The 12,673-nt window shown below is 52.7% G+C and overlaps 1 protein-coding gene across 2 annotated transcripts in view; it reads left to right on the top strand.

The window, feature by feature from the left end:
• The window catches only part of Acad10 (acyl-CoA dehydrogenase family member 10), a 48,660-nt gene extending 39,385 nt beyond the window's left edge, over positions 1-9,275 (top strand). For both annotated transcript variants that reach the window (XM_059248775.1, XM_059248776.1), the window contains exons 15-22: positions 307-444; positions 542-632; positions 2,270-2,428; positions 3,605-3,777; positions 5,987-6,130; positions 6,920-6,997; positions 7,442-7,634; positions 7,833-9,275. In XM_059248775.1, the coding sequence (XP_059104758.1) occupies positions 307-444; positions 542-632; positions 2,270-2,428; positions 3,605-3,777; positions 5,987-6,130; positions 6,920-6,997; positions 7,442-7,612 (954 nt within the window). In that variant the 3' untranslated portion in view covers positions 7,613-7,634; positions 7,833-9,275. The remainder of the gene's footprint in view (positions 1-306; positions 445-541; positions 633-2,269; positions 2,429-3,604; positions 3,778-5,986; positions 6,131-6,919; positions 6,998-7,441; positions 7,635-7,832) is intronic.
• Positions 9,276-12,673: the final 3,398 nt, after the last annotated feature.

Below are 12,673 nucleotides of genomic sequence, written 5' to 3'. Positions count from 1 at the left end.
AAAAGAAGGCGGGTAATAGGCAGCTGACTTCAGCCTGCACAAGTAGTCAGCTCAGCAGGAGAACCACCCAGGGGTGTGGGCTGTGGGGGCTTCTAGCCCCTGGTTCCAGGGTCCTCTACTTCAAAAAAGTGATCCATGGGAGGGTTCAGGGCATCTGAGACTTGACTTCAGGTATGTATGAGCCTTCTCTGGGGAGAAGAAGGGCTTTTATGATATGTGAGGGGGTCAATGATGTGGAATGGGTCCAGCCCTGCCTCTTCCAGGAGGTTGAAGATGTGGGGGCACCCATGTGTTTCTCCTCCTCAGGTATTTAATTGTTCTGCCCCGGATACGGGGAACATGGAGCTCCTGGTGCGGTATGGCACCGAGGAACAGAAGGCCCGCTGGCTGGTGCCACTGCTAGAGGGCAGGATCCGCTCCTGCTTCGCCATGACTGAGCCCCAGGTACTGTGTTCACACCTTTGTCGGGGGCCCCAGCTGCTCTCTGCCCCTGGGGCATGTAGGTCCATGGGGACTCTAACCAGAACGTGCTCCCACGCAGGTGGCCTCGTCAGATGCCTCCAATATTGAGGCTTCCATCAGAGAGGAAGGTGGCTCCTATGTCTTAAATGGTCGCAAGTGGTGGATCTCAGGTACTTGACCCGGAATAGAGTTTTCAGTTTTTCAGTCTGTGTGGACGAGCAGCCCTCTCTGAAGTCTGTAGGAGCCGCATGGGGTACATTGTGCTGTGGGACCTCCAGGCGTCACCGGGTGACCACACCTGTGGCCGTACCGCTGCAGGCAGCCCTCTTTACCCCGCCCTGCCAGCCTCTTTCAGCTGGGAGTCTTCCCGGAGGCTTCCCCCTGCTCTGAGGTCACGTGTATTGTATCTCAGGGGCTTCCAAGTGCCTCTCCGTCCCTCAGCTCACAGAGTGCTTGTACTTCCCCTGAGGCCGGGCTGGTGACCCCATCCCATTTCACAGGAGGAGACTAGGACTCGGGGTGACCAGTCACTTACCTAAGGCTGTAGTACCAATCTAACAGGTGGAGAACAGGCCTCAGAATTCGCGTGACTCCCTCCAGGGCCCATGTCTAAAGTGTCTAAAGCTGTTCTTTCTAGCACCTGTGGGGATAGCAGGGCAGAAGCAGCAGTTTGTAGAAGAATCTTTTTTTTTTTTTTTCTGTCAATGAGAAATTTGTGTGCGTGCATGCATGCATGCGTGCGTGCGTGCATTCGTGTGTGTGTGTGTGTGTGTGTGTGAAAGAGAGAGACACACACACACACACACACACACACAGAAGTTATCATGTAGCCCATGCTGACCTCAGACTTGCTGTGTAGCTGAGGCTGGCCCATCCTCATGCCTCCCACAAAGCACAACAGCGGCCCGCTGGAGCACAGATCTGCCTTGGAGGCTTCAGCAGTTTCCTGCAGCAGACACCAGATGGGAGCTTGAGAGCCTGAAGTTAGTTCAGTTGTCTTCTGGGTGTTCCCAGGAATGCCACCGTCCTGGGCCTAACAACCCCCAGCGTCCACTAGAGGGTGCACTGTCTTCAAAGTCTTTTGCAGCCAGGTCTGGCTTGGCTGCTTCACCGTGGATGAACTTGTGAGCTGTCTGTTTTGTAGACATCTCATCACGTAACCCACTTCCTCAGCTGAACCTCAGCAAGCTAGAGGAAGTTCTTATGGCAGCCACCTTGGGTCTTCTGTTTTTTTTCAAATCCGACATGATGGTTTTTAAATTTTATTTTTCATGGGGCTGGAGAGAGAGGGCTCAGCAGTTAAGGGCACTAGATTCCCAGCACCCACATGGTGCCTCACAACCATTTGTGACTCTAGTTCCAGAGGATCTGGCTCCCTCTTCTGGCTTCTTTGGGCACTGCACACACATGATGCACATTGCATGCAGACAAAATGTTCATAGTTAAAACGTTGCTCTTAGGCCAAGCAGTGGTGGCACACACCTTTAATCCCAGCACTCGGGAGGCAGAGCCAGGCAGATCTCTGTGAGTTCAAGGCCAGCCTGGTACAGAGCGAGATCCAGGACAGGCACCAAAACTACACAGAGAAACCCTGTCTCGAAAAAAACAAATAAATAAAAAAAACATTGCTCTTATGGTGCTGGATTCCAGTCTCAATGTGGTAAGTTCTGTCTGGCCTGGAGCCTGCACGTGCTTCTCTGGTTGGGTGGACCTGTCTTTGCGTTTGACAGGCCAGGGCTTCCTGTGGTTAGAGGCTCCATGGCCCTGGCATCCGCTGATAGAATGCGTCTCTCTTCTCTCCTGGCAGGCATCCTGGATCCACGCTGCAAACTCTGTGTGTTTATGGGAAAAACAGACCCACAGGCGCCGAGGCACCAGCAGCAGTCCATAGTCTTGGTTCCCATGGACACTCCAGGAATCAATGTCATCCGGCCTTTGTCAGTGTATGGACTGGAGGATGCTCCAGGTTAGATCTCCCAGGGTCAGTCACTCTGAGTATGGCTCTAGTCCGTGGGCAGCAGTTTTGGGGAGTCCGAGTCCTGTTCAGAATTTTCCACATCTTGATGGCATTGGTAATATTTATATATACCAAGGGTGGTACCAGCCATTTGTTTCCTAAGGAGCACGAACTGCCCAGCAGACTGCCTGTGTGTGTTTATGCTTGCCTTTCCTCTTCTAATCTCAGAAGATAAGCAGGAGTCCTTGAGACGAGACAGGCGGACAGAGGCGCCAGGGCAGAGGGCTTGGCTTTCGGGTCCTGTGCAGGTCACAGCCCCAGTGGAGTTGCTTACCTGTGTGAGGAGTGGGCCTTTTCCATGGACAGCATTCACACCCTCACCTCTGGCATCCCCGGAGGACTGATGCATTGTTCCTCATCTAGAGGTTCTGGCCTGCATCGTATTTTAACCACAAGGCCTGAAACATGGCTCAGTGGGTATTTCCTCCAGGCCTGATGACCCGAGTTCAGTCCTTGTGACCCACACGGTAAAAGAAGAGAGCTGACTCTGCTATTTGTCCTAAAACTAAGTAACTCATGGCCAGTGAGATGACTCAGTAGGTAAAGGTGCTTGCTGCCAAGCCCGACAACGTGAGTTCAATCCCCAGGACCTGCATGGTAGAAGAGACCTGACTCCTATAGGTTGTTTTCTGACCTCCCCAAATTCACCGTGCCTATGTGCAGACACACACACACACACACACACACACACACACACACACTCACTCAGCAGTAAAATTTAATGTGCAAAACTTTTAAAGGAAATGGCAGAAGCTGGGCAGTGGTGGCGCATGTCTTTAATCCCAGCAGGCAGATCTCTGAGTTCAAAGCCAGTGTGGTCTACAGAGTGAGTTCTAGGACAACCAGGGCTATACAGAGAAACCCTGACTTGAAAAACCACAAGGAATGGCAGAATAACTTGTTTTTGCCGAAGACAGTGATTCTATTCCCTTGTTTCTGTCTGTCAGTCCATCCGTCCATCTGTCTGTCCGTCCGTCCGTCCGTGTCATCCCCCACCCTCTCACCCCTGTCCTCTCCTTAGCTGTGACACAGTTAGAAGGCTAAGGTCTGGGAACAGTACCAGCACTAGCCTTAACTGAAGCGAGGAATAAACACATCCAAGGAAAATGCGTTTTGGTCTTTCAGGGGGCCATGGTGAAGTACATTTCAAGGACGTTCGTGTGCCAAAAGAGAACATAGTCCTGGGCCCTGGTCGAGGCTTTGAGATCGCGCAGGGCAGGCTGGGGCCTGGCCGTATCCATCACTGCATGAGGCTGATCGGGTATTCGGAGAGGGCCCTGGCGCTCATGAAGACACGCGTGAGTCCCCTAATTCCTACAGTGTCTCACAGCCACTGTTGCTGGCCGGGGAACTTCAAACTCTGGTGCCCTTCTGAATGATGATATTCAGGATGATGTTCATGCCCAGAATCTGTGATCTCTACTTTGCATCTGCTCTCCTTGGCCACAGATGACTTCCAGAGTGGAATGGCCACCTCTCTGTCCAAGTGGCCAGAAGCCAAGGCCAGGTTTTATGGTAGCTGAGGGTGAGGTACCAATGCCCACAGGATCATGGGTAGCCAAGAGCCGTCTGTGCTCCCAGCACATGGTTAAAACTCAGACCCCAGGGAGATCCTGAGTTGCCTGTTTGTGCCTGTGGGGACACAGCACCTCGCCCTATGCATATCACCCCCCTTGTCCAGTGTGTCCAGAACATATAATCTGAGCCAGCATGGGATCTTATTCCAGTAATTCCAGCCCGTGAAAGCTGAGGCAGAAGGATTGCTGCAACTTCCAGACTAGCCTAGATTCCATAACAAGACACTGTCTCAAACAACAGAAGTCATTTGCCGTGGGCCCCTTAACAGCTAGAGGCCTACAGAGTACATCAGGGCAGCAGACTGGGGGTCTGCAGGAGGCGTGGGAGCAGTTTGGTTCAGCACGACTGAGTGTTGTTCCAACTTCATGAGTCCGACCCCCACATGGTTTATTTTAGGTCTCTTTAAGCACAGGATAATTTGGTGAAAACTTATTCTAGTGATGATTAACTCGATCCCATGTGCACAGCAAAGCATGTATGAGTCTCTTTGAGAAACAAAGTAAACTCAATATAGATCGGGAGGGACTACATTGAACCCACAAAATATATAATAAAACTTTAAGACAGTATGTATGTATATATTTTATATGCATGCAGAACATATGGAAGGGCAAATACCAACCATGTGTTTTGAGATGGGCTTGCTGTGCTATCCAGATTGGTCTCAAGCTCCTAGACTCCAACAGCTTGCCTACCTCAACCTCCCAAATAGCTCACGCTACAGATACACTGTGCCCTGCTGACAGCCACCTGCTGTCACTATAGAAAATTAGATGGTGGGATACTATGTATTTTTTTTCTGCCTTTTGTCTGGAAATGGATAGTCGTGCCGCAAGATAAATTATTTGTGTAAAAGTTACTTTCCCAAGGATAGATCAATAAACACATGAAAGAAGAATGCCCTGATAGCCTTTTCCATCTAAGATGGGGCTCCAGGGTGTGAGACTGGCCATTGTCAGCAGGTGGCGACCTGCCCCTTGGTGAGACTCCCACAGTCCCCCACCCCTGCCTTCCTGGGTACTGCCTTGGTCAGAAGCAGCTCAGGGCCTTCCCTCTTCCCAGCCTCATACCCAGAGGTTCAGTAAAGGGTTCTCAGAAGTAATCTGACCACCAGGAGATGGTGGCTCAGTGTGGTGTGTGTAAAAAGTGGCTCTCACCTCAAAAGAAGGTGATTTCAGAGCCATGTGTGAGTGACCATTGCCCAGGAATACAGATTTAGATGACCTCAGATTCCATGTTGCAGTGTGCTAAGTTTTACCAAGTTTCCTTTGGTTTTGAGATAGGGTCTAACACTACGTAGCCCCCACCCCAGTCTCCACCCCACTCCCCGAACTCACAGAGACCCACCTGCTTCTCTTTGGGATTCAGGGTGTTTGCTACCATGCCCAGCTTCATGAAGTTTGTATAGGAACAGAACAGAAAGTCATAAAACACTTTGCAGATAGTTGATGGCACATCAGGCAGGCGATTTCCCAACACAAGTGGGGACATCTCTGCTGGAGGTCTCTGGTACCATCTGACGACATCCTTAGCTTCGGGGTTGGTGGAGGCAGACATCTCCACCTTCCAGAAGGACTTCCCTGAGTCACGAGGATGTTGATTTCACACAGCAGTGGGCAATACATGGCTGTTGAGGCACGAAGGTAGCCCGAGATTCCTGGCTCTGACCTGCAGCATTGTAAGCTCTCCGGGGTCACTGAAGCTGTGTCCATTCCATCAGCCTTCGCAGGATGTTCCGTATAGGTGCAGCATCTGTGATGAGCGTTATGGCCTACGCTCAGAACCCTGCCGCCAGTCAGCAGGCAGGCAGCTCCTGCTCCTGCTCTCTCCCCTCCCTTGTGTCCTGCTCTTCTGCGGATCCCCTGCTCCTGAGCCTCGCAGGGCCACTCTAGGCCCGGCTCCTCAGCTTTGTCTCTCTGGCGTCTGTAGGTGATGTCCCGCACAGCCTTCGGGAAGCCTCTTGTGGAGCATGGCACCATCCTGGCAGACATTGCTCGGTCGCGTGTGGACATTGAGCAGGCACGGTTGTTGGTGCTGAAAGCTGCCCACCTCATGGATGTGGCAGGAAACAAGGTGGGAAGCCTCACCGGTGACAGATGTCACCCCAGGGTGACACCGGAGTCAGCCCTTCTCTCCCTGTCTGGCTCTTGGACGCTGATAACTGCTACTGTTCTCTTGAGCTCTGGTCATCTGTTCCCATCCAGAAAAGGCCCAGGAGGAGGGGAACTGCCACTTTACCAGCTGTGACCTTCCTGGCTTGTTAAAGGGAGGTCTGGTGGCTCTGTACTCCCGTGGCATGTCGGTGGGGGAGGTAGATGAGGGAAGAGAGAGCTGGGGAGGAGGGACCTCACAGGCCTTGTTCAAATGAAGCGTCAGCCAACAGAGGGTCTTCTTCCTAGAGCGCCATTACCCATCGCCTATCGTGGCTAGGCATGGTGCATGCTGACTGCTGGGTTATTTGGCTTCCCATGCAGGGCCCCTGCACCCAGCCAAGAGCTGCAGTGACAGGGGTTGGGTCAGGAGCATAGATCTTGGCTCTTTGATGCTTTTGTTGCTGGAGGCTTGAGATGCCTCAGTCAGTGGCCAGCCCCGAGGTCATCCTCTCTGGCTTCGGTCCACTGTCGCTGGACACAGCTGTTTTGTGTTTGTGGTGCTAGGAGTCAAAGCCAGTGCCTTGTGCTTGCCAGGTGGGTGCTGTCCACAGGCAGTCGCTCAGGCCTCTGGATCTGGCTGTGGCCCAGAACACAGTACCCGCCATTCCCCTCTTGCAGAACCCAGCCTCGCATCCACCCTGACAGTCACTTTGGCTTTACGTGCTTTTAGCGCTTTGTCCTGTTTTTCTAACCCTACCTTCTCCTGCAGGCTGCAGCTTTAGAGATTGCCATGATCAAAATGGTAGCCCCGTCCATGGCCTATCAAGTAATTGACCGTGCTATTCAGGTGAGCCACCCTCCACCGCCCTCCACCGTGCCCGCCACTTCCCTTTTCAAACCAAGCTCCTCATGCAGGGGCCCCCCTCCTTCCCAAGCCCAGTTCAGTAAGTGCCTTGCCCAGAGCATTCTGCTTGCACGTAGCTGGCCCAGGCTCAGGGGAGCCCTGTTGCTGCTCAGACCCAATGCCCCGACTCTGTGGGGTGCCTCCTTCCACATCCTGACACCTGGTCCCCCACAGAACTTTCTCAGTAGCAGAAACAACCTTGAAGAACAGCCTTGGTGATTCAGGCATCGCAAGGGTGGCAGTGTGGCCCCATGTGAAGTCTGGAACTCACAGGTGTCGCAGGGGGCCCCCTGGGGAGACAGCTGTCACCAGCTGTTCTGAGCAGGATGTCTGTCACATTCAGAACTCACCCAGGCCTCCCTCTCCTTCCTACCATGTGTCTGCCAGGCCTTCGGAGCAGGGGGCCTGAGCAGCGACTACCCTCTGGCTCAGTTCTTTGCCTGGGCCCGAGCCCTGCGCGTCGCTGATGGCCCAGACGAGGTACACCGGCTGACCGTGGCTAAGATGGAAATGAAGAATCCCAGCAGGCTGCAGGCGCCAGCAGCGCCCAGAGTGTAGTTTCTGTGCTTGGAAAGGCCAGGTATGTGTGGTTCCTGCGTCGCATCCAGCACCTCAGTCTGGGACATGCTGACTGAGCCTTCTGGGGTCCCCAGAGAAGGCATTTCGGGATAGGCTGTGAGTTTGTGTTTTAGGCGTGGAGGAAGGGCATTTGGGTCCAGGCCTGGGGAGCTGGTCTTGAGTTCCTCAGATTTGACCTGTGGTTCCCCCACTTTTGCAGGCTGTAGGAATCGGGACACCTGTGTGCCGTGTTCTCTCTAGAGGTGATGGGGTTCTTTCTCAGGCCTTCTAGGAAAGCCGAGGGCGCGGACCACAGCAGATGTTTCTGGGAACTGGAATGAAACCACTCTGTGACCGCTGGAGTGCCCGCATCATGGAATACTGACTCAGATGCCCTGTTAGAAAGGGGCTCTTGGGACACACAGTCTGTGTACCTCCTGTGTCACATGAAGGATATGGGAATAAAGGCTCCCATAGCCCCTGTGACTCAGGTGCCCGTGGCTTCCTCACACCTATGCTGCTTCCCTTGCACTAGCCCCATATTGCCGGGGCCCCTTGGGTCATGGATACCATGGCTCCTGATTCTCCCAGTGTCTTCCCATCCCCTCGCCACCAGTTCCCTACCCTACTCCAGAAAACCTCACTAGAGGAACCATGCCATCCAAGTGAGATCCCGGTAAACTGCGACACTCTGCCACCTGTCAGCAGTCATGGTGGGGCATGAGGGAAGTCAGACAAGGTGCTGCTGAGATCAGAAGAGCAATGTGTCCTCTCTGAGGATCGGGGGATGGCCACCTTGGCAAGGTCTGAGGTCTTACAGAAACAGGGGCCCCATGAGACCAGAAAAGATGAACGCATGGCTGGGAGGACTCAGCTTTTTCTTTTTTTTTCTTTTTTTTTTTGGAGCTGAGTACCGAACCGAGAGCCTTGCGCTTGCTAGGCAAACACTCTACCATTGAGCTAAATCCCCAACCCGTGGACTCAGCTTTGAGATGCAGCCACAGCCCATCTCTGGGCAGTAAGCTGGGCCGGCACCATCACATGCTGTACTGTAGACCTGACCTCAGGGTACCTGCTTCCTCCTAATGGACTTGATGCTGCAGCCTGGGCCATGCGCTATAGAGTGCACAGTCACCACAGGCTCCTGACTGGGTTTCTCAGGTGTGCTGGGAACACAGGTGCCACCACACCTGAGGAACAGTTCCTGAAGGACGATCGATGAAGTGCCCACCGATCACTGCCAGCATAGCGCCAGCACATCGGCAGATTCCTGCAACCTGAGTCCCACTTCTGTTTCAGGCCTGGGAGAAAAAGAGGGCTTCATAAAAAGCAAGTGGTCATGACGTGGCATATTATGTGGCCCTAAGAATGCCTCTTGTGCCTCCGGAGTTAAGTTAACCTTGCTCTACTGCACGCCAACGCATGACCCCACATCTCCCTCAGATTCGCTGCTTCAAGGCCCGGGTACACTGGCATGTGTAAGCGCCTGGCCTTAACCACTGAGCTATCCGCACAAATCCCAGTGTGGGTTTGGAAAAGACCCTGCCAGGGCTGGGAAGGAGGCAAGGCCGGGAAAATGCTTGCTGCACAGGCATGGGCTCCTGAGTCTGTGTTCCAGGACCCGCATGGGAAAGCGGAGTGTGTGGCACATGCTTGTGATCACGGGGAGGGCAGCGACAGGAGGGGTCGCTGTGGCTCACCGGCCAGCCAGCCCTGCCTGCTTGCTCAGTTCTAGGCCCCATCTCAAAACTCAAGATGGCCTGGTCCTGAAGAATTACACCAGAGGTTGTCCTCTGGCCTCTAGAGACACAAGAAACACACACACACACACACACACACACACACACACACACACACACACCACACAAAATAAATGACTTTTTTTTTTTTTAAAGATTTGTTTGTTATATATACAGAGTTCATTCTGCCAGTATAAGGAGGCACTGGATCTCATTACAGATGGTTGTGAGCCACCCTGTGGGAATTGAACTCAGAACCTCCGGAAGAGCAGCCAGTGTTCCTCACCTCTTGAGATATCGATCCAGCTCCTGTAAATGACTTTTTATTCTTCAAAGTTGTGGGGGTTTGAATTAAAGTTATACGAGTATGTAATGAATCTGTGATGTGGTCATGAGAACATGCGATGTTGATTTTTTTTTTTTTTAACTTTATTTTTGATTTGTGTCTGTGTGAGGGTGTCAGATCTTGGCGTTACAGACAGTTGTGAGCTGCCATGTGGGTGCTGGGAATTGAACCTGGGTCCTCTGGAAGAGCAGCCAGTGCTCTTAACCACTGAGCCATCTCTCCAGCCCGTGATGTTGGTATTTCTTTCTTTCTTTCTTTCTTTTTTTTTTTTTGGTTTTGTTTTGTTTTGTTTTGTTTCGAGACGGGGTTTCTCTGTGTAGCTTTGTGCCTGTCCTGGATCTCATTCTGCAGACCAGGCTGGCCTCGAACTCACAGAGATCTGCCTGGGATTAAAGGCGTGCTGCACCACCGCCCGGCCGATGTTGGTATTTCTTAAGAAAGACATTGGGAATGCCAACAAACGCAAGAAGGAACACAGCAATGCCTGCCACTTAGCTGTTTCCAGGGAATAGAGTACACGATACTCCCACCCTGAAGAGTGCTTTCTGAAGACAAATATTGCTGTGTTGTATAACCTTGAACATGGTACCTATGAAGAGCTCTTCTCTGCTAATTCTGTTAACAATGGAGCTGTAACAGTAGAAGGGGCCTTGCTGTCCCGAGCGCTGAGAGGCTTCCTGGAGTCACCCCGGTTTCCCACTTCCAGTTCCTCCGGCATTTGTCAGGAGAGGAGATTTGACCAACCTCTCCCAAAAGTTCACCAGCCGTTCAAGCTGAAGTTCCCTAACATCCACGGACTCCAGCGGAGTCTCCCGCAAGAATAAACAGACAGAAAATACAAAGGAGCAGAAGTCATGGTTCTAGAAGACACAGGGAAGAATTCCAGGATCACCTGGCATAGCCTTCCCAGCCTATCTCCAGTCTGGCCGTTCTGTGGCACCTCGGTGGCCGTCCTGGCACCTAGCCCCATGGAAGCACACCTGTCTTCCAGCAGGGCTGCTCAGGCCCCAGTGGGCTTGGTCTGGTGAGGATCCAGTCTGACCAGTTTTATGGGCTCCATCCCACTGTGGCCTGACCTGTCTTGGAAGAGGATCAAGGCAGAGCGATCCTGCCTTCCCTCCTCCCACCACAGCGTTCCATCCTAAAACAGGAATGGTAACACAGCCATCTGGGCCCCTCTCGGCACTCATCGGGCAGGATTTCCATGGGGACAGCGGACCTTCTGACTCCAGGGTCCCATCAAAGGTGCTGCCTTTGCTCCTACGCCTCCATTTCTTCATCTGTGTATTCCCAGCAGCCTCCTGCAGATCTCAGCCTGTGCTCCCTCAAGCCCTGATTTCAGATACAGTCCTGAGATTCCAGAACCATCCTGAGAGGCTGGTCTCCAGGTGACCTTAACCTGTCTGGCCAGGAGAGTGGAGCCGAGAGAGCCAGGCTCCAGGATGCACCGGGTGTCTTAGGGTAGTTTTCTGTCACCTCAGGGCTTCAGGCTCCCCAGGGATGTGTGGGGTGTCAGGGCTGCACAGGGGTGGCCACTCAGCCAGGACTGAATGAAGCATTAGCCAAGCATTCCTATCTCCCATACTGGGTAGTATGGACTGACAGACACCTGGGCACAGACTCCTCCCCTCCACGTGACCTGGGGACCAACCCTGAGTGATGATTGGACAAGTAATCTGATCCAGAGTTTCTTGTGATCAAAGCAACACAGTGGAGAGATGGTTTTGTTTTGTTTTGTTTTGTTTTTATCAGCATCTTAGATAACTTGGTGTTTGAGATCAATGAAAGATAGCCAAGGCCAATCCTAGCTGAAGTAGGAGGGGCTGGCTTCATTCAGTAACGTGACTGGGGGAGAGAGGGGTCAGTATGAGGCGAAAATACCGACATCTGCAGAAATGGGGGTTAAGCAAATGTAGGAAGTAGAGTTGGTCCGTGTGGAACCCACCTGGGCTACCAGGTTGTCCGTATGGAGAAACCATGACACAGGAGAAGGGGACCCTGCCTATCTTCAGTATTGGTAACAAGCAGGAACTTCCTTGGCAGCTTGGAGCATGTCCGGGCTGACAGTGCTTTAAGGGGACCTGGGTCCCGTGCCTCCCCCCCTCCCCCATGATGAGGCCTGGAGCTGCTAGGAACTGTCAGTGTTGACTGTGGATTCTTTGTGTGACATGTGTGAATAGTATTTCTGGGCCAAGCTGGAGAAGCAGGCCAGAGTTGGGTCAAGGAAAGCATCTTCGTTGTGGGTTCCAGTGTCCCACATTCAACTGGGCTTGGGAGGGGAATTTTCCTTCTCTTGGCCTTGAGTTTTCTTCATTTGACAAGTGGAGGGGCTGGAGAGATGACTCAGTGGTTAAGAGCACTGGCTGCTCTTCCAGAGGACCCGGGTTCAATTCCCAGCCCCACACAGCAGCTCACAACTGTCTCTAACTCCAGTTTCAGGGGATGACACCTTCATACCAACACACATAAAGTTAAATAAATTAAAAAAAACAAAAGTGGAGAGGACAGAGCTCCCCGGGTTGAAGATCAAAGCAGACGGTGAGTAGTTAGGAGCTTGCACTGTCCGGGGTCATTCCTGCATGGCTGCCCTCAGGAAGAGGTCAGAGAGGAAGGGGCTTGGCTGCAAGGGCGTCGCTCAGTGGGACCGTGTTTGTCTAGGGTGCACATGAGTTCAATCCCAAGCAACGGCAGAAAAGAGAGGAGGCCGTGCTTCCGTGGAGGACCGGGCCTGATGGATTTTCATCAGGCCGAGGGTCAGCCCCGACTCCCTAGAGACCACGGTGCTTCTCAAAGTTAACCTGCAAAGCATCATCCTGGGGTCTAGCCGAAGTGTGAGTTGGTATGAGGGCCTTTCAGTCACACCTGCAGAAACGCTGTTTGCTTTGAGCTTCCCTCACACACACCCTTTTGAGAAGCCCGAGTGAGGAGGATGCTGGACCTCCCAGGTCAGGGACACCAGCTGGAGGAACTGTAAGT

Source organism: Peromyscus eremicus, chromosome 23 (genome assembly GCF_949786415.1).
Source record: "Peromyscus eremicus chromosome 23, PerEre_H2_v1, whole genome shotgun sequence".
Lineage (NCBI taxonomy): Eukaryota > Metazoa > Chordata > Mammalia > Rodentia > Cricetidae > Peromyscus > Peromyscus eremicus.
The sequence above is the reverse complement of the archived record's forward strand: the minus strand, read 5'-3'. Positions and strand labels throughout refer to the sequence as shown.